The sequence below is a fragment of the Leptonychotes weddellii genome, chromosome 16 (genome assembly GCF_054177405.1).
Source record: "Leptonychotes weddellii isolate Sample4059 chromosome 16, ASM5417740v2, whole genome shotgun sequence".
NCBI classification, from domain to species: Eukaryota; Metazoa; Chordata; class Mammalia; order Carnivora; family Phocidae; genus Leptonychotes; species Leptonychotes weddellii.
This window is the reverse complement of record NC_138384.1, coordinates 30,276,856-30,286,641: the sequence shown is the minus strand read 5'-3', so window position 1 is coordinate 30,286,641 and position 9,786 is coordinate 30,276,856. Positions and strand designations below refer to the sequence as shown.

At 44.4% G+C, this 9,786-nt stretch overlaps 1 protein-coding gene across 5 annotated transcripts in view; it reads left to right on the top strand.

Moving 5' to 3' along the window:
- Window positions 1-961: 961 nt before the first annotated feature.
- The window catches only part of BRD7 (bromodomain containing 7), a 34,722-nt gene continuing 25,897 nt past the window's right edge, over window positions 962-9,786 (top strand). For 4 of the 5 annotated variants that reach the window (XM_081806607.1, XM_081806606.1, XM_081806605.1 and 1 more), the window contains exons 1-2: window positions 962-1,222; window positions 1,658-1,866. In XM_081806607.1, the coding sequence (XP_081662733.1) occupies window positions 1,174-1,222; window positions 1,658-1,866 (258 nt within the window). In that variant the 5' untranslated portion in view covers window positions 962-1,173. The remainder of the gene's footprint in view (window positions 1,223-1,657; window positions 1,867-9,786) is intronic. The other variant, XM_081806608.1, reaches the window with a different exon arrangement.

The window sequence follows — 9,786 nt, the reverse complement described above, 5'->3', positions numbered from 1 at the left end:
AAATTTAACATGCACATGAAAAAAAAATTCAAACAAGAGAGAAGCATAAAACTAAAACAATCCGCTTCAGCTCTCTACTGCAGCCTTTTCATCCAGATGTCAACATTTATTTCCACATATGGATCTTACCAAATAGCAGTCGGTTTCATATTTTTTGATGTTGTTTTAGTTACAGTTTAGTTACAGTTTTACATGTCAGCACATAAGGGTTTTTTGTTTTATTTTGTTTTTAAGATTAGAATCCTTCTAGTTACCAATGTGCTGGATTTGCTGGATCTGGCATCCAGGACAGGGTTCAAAAAATAATGTCAAAGGGAAGACAGAAACAAGGGGAAGGGGGATATAAACGAGGAGTCAGGGAAGGGGGAAGGATGATAGAAAGAAAAAGAAGAGTGGTAGGAAGAGGGAGGGAAGAGAGAAAGAGAGGAAAGGAAGAGAGGAGAGAAAGAAAGGGAGAGAGGAGGGAGGAAGGAAGGAAGGGAGGGAGGAAAGAGAAAGGAACAGAGGGGAAGGGAGGGAGGGAGAGACGGAAAGACTGGCAGACAGACAGAAACAGAGGAAGAGAGAGGGAGGGAGAGACAGACAATGAGACAGAGACAGAGAGAGAGGAAGGGAAGGAGAGACAGAGCGGGAGGGAAGGAGAGCCAAACAGACAATCAGACCAACAGAGAGAGAGAAAGGGAAAGAAAGGAAGGAGGGAAGAAAGACAGAGAGGGAAGGGAGGAAGAGAGTGGAGAAGAGGGAAAGAAAGAGAAAAAGGAGAGCAAGGGAGAGAGAGAGAGAGAGGAGAGAGAAGAGAGGCAAGAGAGATTCTGAGCAGTGGACCCCGCCCCCGGCCCGGACTCCGCCCCCGGCCCGCGGCCTGCAGCGCCACCTCCAGCCGCCAGGGGCCGCCACGGGCAGCCGGCCTCACCCTGCGCGCGCGGTGGGCCCTCTCTCCCGCCTCCGCGCCGGCCGCTCGCTGCCCCGCCGCCGCTCTCGGGCTCCGGCCGGGTCTCGCGCGCCGTCTTCTCGTGAAGGGCCTCGCGCCGCCCGGCGCACGCCGCCCCCCTGCCTCGCGGCGCGGGGTCTCGCGGGCCCCGCTCCCGCCCTCCGCTTGCCTGGCCCGGACCGGAAGCGGCGCCGCACGGCCTGGGCCTGGCGCGGGGGGCGGGCACCGGGGCCCGGTCGGATATGGGCAAGAAGCACAAGAAGCACAAGTCGGACAAACACCTCTACGAGGGTGAGGAGTGGGCTGCGGTGGGGGGCGGCAAGCCCGCGGCGGCTCTGGGCTGGGGTGGGGGTGGGGTGGGGAGGGAGGAGGGTCCTCGCTCCTTCGAGACCACCCTGGAGCTCCCGAGGAGGGCCGGGGGCCGCACCTCCCACGGGCAGGCCGGGACCCGCGAAGGGGGCGCGGCCCGCCGGGGGCCGCATTCGAACCCCAGACCGCTGGCCCCCGGCGGGGCTCTTGCCGGGAGGTTTGAGACGGCCCCCAGAGGCCCGCCGCGTTCGGGGCACCCTCCGGGCGAGTGTCCGTCAGTCAACAGGTGCTTCGCGGGGCGCCCACTGCGTGCCCAAAGCCGCCGCGGCCGTGGCGCCGCCTTCTCCCGCTGGCCACGCTGCCTCTGCATTGTGGGCGCGTCCCCCGCGTAATCGAGGCTCTTTCCTTTTGTTTAAGAGTATGTAGAGAAGCCCTTGAAGCTGGTCCTCAAAGTGGGAGGGAACGAAGTCACCGAGCTCTCCACGGGCAGCTCGGGGCACGACTCAAGCCTCTTCGAAGACAAAAACGATCATGACAAACACAAGGACAGAAAGCGGAAAAAGCGAAAGAAAGGAGAGAAGCAGGTTCCAGGGGAAGAAAAGGGGAGAAAACGGAGACGAGTAAAGGTAAATGTCGTTGCGTGGCTTCAGCGTTGCTGGTCGCACCGCTTTCAAGAGTTCCCGCCGCCCGCTGCCAGCCTAACTTTATTCTCTTTGTGTCTAGCGAGACGCTAAAACGCCTGTAAAATCTGCCTTGTTTTGAGGAGGAGCAGGGCAGCACAGAAACATGAATCATCTTTGAGTTTCAGCAACTCTCGATTGTAATTATACTCTTAGTTAAACTCACAACAAGTGAGCGAGCAGCTAAGTCCTGAATTTCAGGAGCTGTGTCAAAGTACTTTCTCCACCCAGGAAAGGTAAAAGTCATGCTCAAAAAAGCCTCAGTGTTGGAGCTTTGTCAAAAATCGTCAGTTCAGAAGTGATAGGGATCTGTTGGGGTTCAGATTTTGTTCTGACGTAAATGAATACTGTAATGCCAGATATATAATGAGCAGCTTTGATCTTAAAGCTTGAGTCTGTTGAAGAGAAAATTCGATCAGAGACCTTTAAGGGATATGACACCAGTGATAAAAATAAGCATTGTCTTAACCATTTGCAGTTAATAGGAAAAAGGGGGGAAAGTAGCTGCTGTCTTGGTTCACAGGCTGGTCAAAATAATAATTAACTTTGATGGATGATCATATACATATCTGGAATTGTCCTAGACTTCTGCACCAGATTTAACCTGTCACTGAGTGACTTACTAAATCAATTACTGGGTCTTGAAAATAGATTTCCATAAGTTAGCTTTGTAATTTTTCTTACATTTATATATAACAGCAGTGTTCTGTTCCATGGGATTAAACACGCCGTAAGTCACTAAAGCTTACAGACTCTTTAAAATTTCTTAAATCTGTTATTTTTTGCCTCAGTTTTTTTTTTTTTTTTTAAGATTTTATTTATTTGAGAGAGAGAGAATGAGAGAGAGCATGAGAGGGAGGAGGGTCAGAGGGAGAAGCAGACTCCCTGCCGAGCAGGGAGCCTGATGCGGGACTCGATCCCGGGACTCCAGGATCATGACCTGAGCCGAAGGCAGTTGTTTAACCGACTGAGCCACCCAGGCGCCCCTTGCCTCAGTTTTTAATTGCCTTTGGCTAGACTGTGACAATATATAGAACTACTTAATGTTTTCTTTTCCTAAGTTATAAAAGCCACTGTATGCATACGATTTAAGAAATTCAAGCAATACAGAAGTGAACAAAAGGAGGGCAATAAATTTTCCTCACCCTAGTCCCTCACACAGTCTCTCTGTCTAGAGGTAACCAGTTTTTTGGGGTTTTTTTTAATTATTTTTATTTGTAAAGTAGTTTAATGAACATCGTTTTTAAAAGTCAAGACTACTTCAAGGCTTTTAACACAAAAGCAGTCTCCTGCCCCATCCTAGAGTTTTACTTCCCAAACTTTCTGGTTTTTTCTTTGGATATTTGTCTCCTTTTTTAAATGTAGGTTTATGTTGGTATTTCCTGATTTATAAGTTTACATCTTTTACTGGTCTGTTAAAGAAGATGAGAATTTAAATTAGTGTTCTAATGCTGCTTCCTGCCCCCAATTTCCCTTCATCCATTCTCCCAGTATAGATACATCACAGGTGTTGGTTAAATCAGTATTCACTGTTCAATTACTGTTCGCTGGTGGCAAGTATAATAAATACAGATTTGGTCTTGATCCCTTGTTATTTGCTTTCATTGGTTTGATTATCATGTACCAGTTCTTCCCAAACTCTGACAGATTTATAAAACCCATTTGATTTCTGTTTTTCACATGGCCAAACAGTTCCCCTTTTCTTGAGACATCCATCTTGTAGCCGTCCGTGCCCTCCTGCTCTAGTCTGTATTAGTTGTTCTCTAGGCCTTCTGGGACCCTCCTTTGCCTCTTTCCTGGATCCTGTGTCTTCTTGATTTACTCCCTTTTTCTGGTGGAATCTTAACTCTAGGAACTTTTCTAAAAAAGCATTCATAGGAGGTAGTTTTCGTAAGTCCTTATGAGATTGAACATCTTTATTCTACCCTCATACAGCCCACTCCTGTAGATTGATGGTTTCACTCAGTGTGGAATTCCGGATTGAAAATTACTGTCTCCTAGTATTTTGAAAGCATCTTCTCTCATTGTTCTTGTTTTAATAGCACCCTGTTCTTGTTTTTCTCTGAGGATATTAGTTGATGGGCTTTTTGCTTTTTTTTTTTCCCCCGTTTTCTTTTGCTCCCTGCTTTGTCTCTATTTCCACTCGAGTTCTTCCGTTTATTTTCTTGGTCTCCTCTTTGTACATTAACAGCATCCCTTAGTTATCTGTTGAGCCTTTCTCGTCTGAATTTCAATGTGCAGCACAAAAGCCCAATGAAATACTTTGTGTCTAGACAGTTTGTCAGCTGTAGAGTCACTAAACAGAGACCTGATCATTTTGGTGGAACCCCCAAATGTCTGTTCTCCAGAGAAAAATCCCTCCTGGAACAAGGAGTTTACCTGACTGCTGGTATTTCGGGGGCCAACAGGGGTAGGAGACTGAAGGTCCTCCCACCCACTGCTCTGCTTTCAGTCCAGCATCTCTCCCCACTCCTGACTGGTATGCAGTCTGGAGACTCTCTGGTTCCTGGTGGCTCCAGGTTTGAGCTTTTCCAGGTTTCCGGGGTGTGAACTCTTCTCCTAGGTGTCCACTTCTGGATGGAGGCGGTAGCTTGCTGTCTGTGATCTGCACGCACCTCCACTTCCCTCTCATCTCCCAGGTGTGTGGGCGGCTTTCATCCCTGTCGTCTCTTCTGTACTTTGTTCATCTCATTTAACTGGGAGTTGAGGTCACCCCTTTTAACCACTTCTGATTTTAGTCCTGGCACCATAATGCCAGCTGATATGCTTGTGCTCTTCATTTCTTTTATCACTTTCCTCATTGTTTTTATTAACTACATAGTATTTGGTTATATTGACGTACCATATTTTATTTTATGCAATATTACGTCTAAATGTTACAAATAAAGCTGCAGCGAGTCTCGTGGACACAAATCTCTGTATACTTATGTAAGGATATCTTCAAGATAAGTTCCTAGAATTCTCCCCCTCCGTTCCAGCCACTCTCATCTTTCTTGACTGTGGCTCTAAATGTCATTAGACTTCATTATATTTTGATTCCATTGTAAATTAAGATGCTTTTGCATTCATAGTCTTACTTGGACAGAACACCCTGCAGAATAGGACAGGTAGGTTAGTTTCCATTTTATAAAAGGTAATATGGAAACTCGGAGAAGTGAAGGGAATTTGTGCAAGGTCCCATTTCCCCAGGACTCAGGGCCAGGGACCAGGGGACATTCTCTGGGGTGTCATTGGTAGAGGCTGTTTGGGTTATCCTTTTTTGCAGGCCAGACTGGGGATGGGGAGAGGGCATTCTTTTGCTAGTGTTGTCTAGGTAGGGAGGCTTCAGAAGGACACCCCACTGTGAGGTATGTTCTGGATCTCCAGGGAGTTTTAGGAACAGCAATTGCCTCGGGTCTCTTCTTGGGGAGAATCAGCTGTGTGACATCCTTGGGCCTGGGAGTGGCTGGGGGATGTGTGGTTCTACGGGACGGGTGATGCTTCTGTCAGTTCCATGTGGCAGGAAGGAAGAAGGATGCAGGGAAAAGATAAAGCATGCCCTTTCCCTTTTAAAGCATTTTTCTGAAAGGCGTTTGTAGCTTCTGCTTATATTTCATTACCCAGAACTTACTTAACCACATGGCCATACTAGCTGCTAGGGAGGCTGGGAAATGTCTTTTAGTTGGGGAAGGGGGTGGAGGCCTCGTACCCTAATAAAAATCAAGGATCTGTTACTTGCGGAAGATAAAGTTTTAGGGAAGCACACACACATGCAACGTAAGACCCTGTAATTTTTCAAAAGTGTTTGAGTTAAGTGATATTCTTCTCTTGAGTAGGGAAGGCCTGGTTATATTACTTTAAAACGCCCAAATAGATACATTAGTATCTGTTTGTATTTCTCTATGCAGAGTGGTGGCATTTAATACCAACCAGAGCATTACGAGTCCTATATATATCCCTTTGTTTTTTGTTTTTTTTTTTATATCCCTTTGTTTTAATCAGGCCACAATTTAGACACCATCCCTATGAAAGTGTATTGGCTTTTTTTTTTTTTCCCTGAGCATTTGAATGCTGAGTGATTGGCAAAGAATTTGTGCACTGGCATAATTCTTATTATGTATAACATCACCCTTTCCTAAAGATCCAGCTTTACATTTTCAAGTTATTTATTTCCACATCACATAACAAAATAGCAGCTGATAAAAAATGCTCACATCATTTGGTCTAATAATATAGGCACAAGAAGACAGTGAAGTAAAACTGAGGGGCAATAAGTAAAATTCTGTGTTGGCCATTACATTGATAACGTGGTGATTTATAAAAACTACAGAAGTGTTTACAAAATCATTTTAAGTGAAATAACAACCATACGCGCGTGCGCGCGCACACACACACGATTACTAAAAAACTACATAAACACTTTACATAAAACATATACATATTACATGCTGGGTTCTGCACTTACTGCTTTATGTATGTTATCTCCCCTTACTCTTTACCGTAATCCTATGAAGCCGGTATTACTATTTCTCTCTTTTTTTTAATTGTGGTAAAATACATGTAGCATAAGCTTTACCATCTTAACTATTTTTAAGCGTCCAGTTCAGTAGTGTTGAGTATACTTACATTGTTGTACAATTTCCAGAACTTTTTCATGCCCATTAAACAACTCCCCATATCCCCCACCCTCCAGCTCCTGGTAACCACCATTCTGCTTTCTATCTCTATGAGTTTGACTACTCTAGGTGTCTCATAGAAGTGGAATCACACAGCATTTCTCTTTTTGTGACTGGCTTGTTTTACTTAGTATACTCTTCTGGAGGTTCATCTATGTGGTGGCAGGTGTTAGAATTTCCCTCCTTTTTAAGGCTGAGTAATATTGGGTTGTGTGAATATACCACGTTTTGTTTATCCATTCATCATCAGTAGACATTTGGTTTGCTTCTACCTCTTGGCTATTATAAATAATGCTGCTGTTAACATGAGTATAGAAGTATCTCTTCAAGAACCTGCTTTCAGTTCTTTTGGGTATATATCCAATAGTAGAAGTGCCAGATCATACTATTTTCTCTTTTACAGATGAGAAAACTAAGGCTCAGAGAGGTTAGTAACTTGCTCAAAGTCACACAGTCAGTGCCAGAACAAGAACTCCAATCCTACCCTCAAGAGGCCATTAACAAAAGAGTTGTTAGAGTGGACACTGCCCTCCACCCCCTTCGCAGTACGTGGGAGGTTAAAATCAGTGCCCTAACAGGCAAAGAGTTCTAGCTCGGAGGCTCTGGAGAGGCCCTGGGGCTGGGTGAGGGGGATCACAGAAGACTTTGCTCAGGAGGCCGCATTTGAGCCGGTCTTCAGAAGTCAGAAATAGTGATGTTATACTGCATGATTCAAGCAACATGGGATCAACTGTATACTCTGAGCTATATTTGTAACATAGGTTCTTTTCATCTTGTACGATTAAATGTAAAGGATCCTGTGTGTACAGCCATGAGTATTGTACTTCATTGGCTACTGCAGGGATTTTCAAAGGTAATCTGACGACCCAGTTTTCACCTGCGTACTGATTTAGAAGCTGATGCCTGAAGAGAACACCACAGTGCCGCAGAGAGATTCGGAGGTTAGGACGCGCTGCACACCAGCAGAGGACTGAGAACGGTAGCGTGGAGCTGGGCAAGTTGAGGGTGTGTATAGGGGACAGAAAGGAGTTTTCTTTTTAAGCACAGAATAAAGGAAGGGGGGTGGTAAAGGATGAGACCTGAACGGCAGGTGAGATGTCAGAGGAAGAAGTTTGAACTTAAATATGTTGACCCTAAGCAGTCAGAGACTTTCTGAATGGAAGAATGATAAAAGTTGAGCCTTAGTAATGTTAATCTGTTAGCAGCGTCTAGCAGCTACTGAAGAGCAGAGGCTGGGTGTAAGGAGAACTACCTAGAAGGTTTTCTAACGAAAGAGCTCAGATGACAGCTCTAAATTCCTTTATTGAAACTCAGACCTGTACTCCTGAAAAACATAATCCTAACCCAAATTCTGTCTTAACAGCCTTGCAAGTCAGCTTCAGGTTTAGATGCTCAAGTTAGACTAGTTCCTTTGCTAGAGATCTTATCAGGAAAAAATGAGAGACTTTTTAAAAATTTTAAATCCTAAGCATTAACATAGGATGTTATTTATAAAGCTGAGGTTAAAACTTTTAATGAAAAAAAAAAACAATGAAAATTTTAAGCTATTACTCACACAATAAATTCCAATAAGCACCTATTTTATTAAAGCACTAAACTAGATTCCAAGGGGGATAACATACTCAAAACTAACATCTGAGGGTTTGTTGTAGGCCAGTACGTTTACTGTCTTCTTACAAATGGCTCTGTGGGATAGGTACTGTTAGTATCTCATCGTATTGCTGAGCTAACGGAGGCATAGAGGATGAGATGGCTCATAACTAGAGAGAAGAAATGAATGACTGTCATTACGCAGAATGAAAATTCTGTCAAAACAATTCATTGATTCGTTTGGTGTGACATCTGCCACACCCAGGATCTCATGGCAGAAGATCCTCCCACTCTGGTTTCCTCCTGAGGCCATCCTGGGACCCTGCCCGTGAGGAACTGCAGTGAAAGAGGCAGATGTGTTTATAATACAGTGCAGTGAGTGTTATAATATGAACAGAGATTTGCTTCCAAAGTGTCATTCACAAATTAATAACTTGCCATTGAGCAGTGAAAAAATTAAGTCCAGTGTGTTTGTAGTTAACAGAAATAGCCATGGTTTGTGTCTGCTGCCTGGACCTTCTTGCACAGAGGATACTTCCTCTGTCTGGAATGCTCTTTCCACCCACCTCCCCCTGCCCCCCCGCAAGCCTGGCTAAATTCTATCCTTCAGATCTCAGCTCAGATGTTACTTCCTTATAGAAGCCTTCCCACACTTGTCCAGTCTAAATTAGATTCACCCAACAGTTATTCTCCCCATGAAATCTGTTTGGGTTTTTTTAATGAGTTGTTTAATGTGTGCCTCCCTTGTTACACTCTCAGCTGCCTAAGGACAGGGCTGTGTGCATTTTATCCACCAGTGTGTATCCACACAGTAGAACCTCATTTATTTGTTGAATGCGTGAATGAATGAGTGGACACCGTGAGTAAGTACTTCACTGAAATTTCACATACACGATCTTATTTCATCCTCAAAACCATCTTCTGAGGTACTATTGTGTGTATTTTTTTTTTTTTTTTTAAGATTTTATTTATTTGAGAGAGAGCACAAGCCAGGGGAGGGGCAGAGGGAGAAGCAGACTTCCCGCAGAGCAGAGAGCCTGAAGCGAGGCTTGGCTCGATCCTAGGACCCTGAGATCATAACCTGAGCCAGAGGCAGACCACTTAACTGAGCCACCCAGGCACCTCTATTGTGTATTTTAAAGATAAGAAAATTAGTCCCCCCAGAATTATATAGTTTATCTATAATCTGATAGCTAATAAGTGGCAAAGCCAGAATCTGAGCCCATTTATAAACTGTAACTATAAACCCTTCTTCCTTGGCTACCTGAAGTTAAATGGCTCTAGTGTTTTTGTTTCATTCTCTATATGTAATTGGCAAAATGCACTAACTATTGAGCATAACTGTGTTAACTCTTGGTTTTACGTATCTGTGTGACCTTTAGTAAGGGACATTCGCAGTAAGATTCTATACTATATTCTGAATCATGAAGAAAATAAGGTTGAAATCAGAATTTTAAGTGGAAAGGGAACTGTAGAGATCAAAACCTCTTGTAGGTGAAACTGAGAGTGAATAAGTTGGGTAACTTGTTCAAGGTCACATTCTGGTAAACTAGACTCCAAGTCTCCTAATTCCTCATCTAGTGGTAACACATTACAATATCTCCAGTTTAGGGTAGTTTCC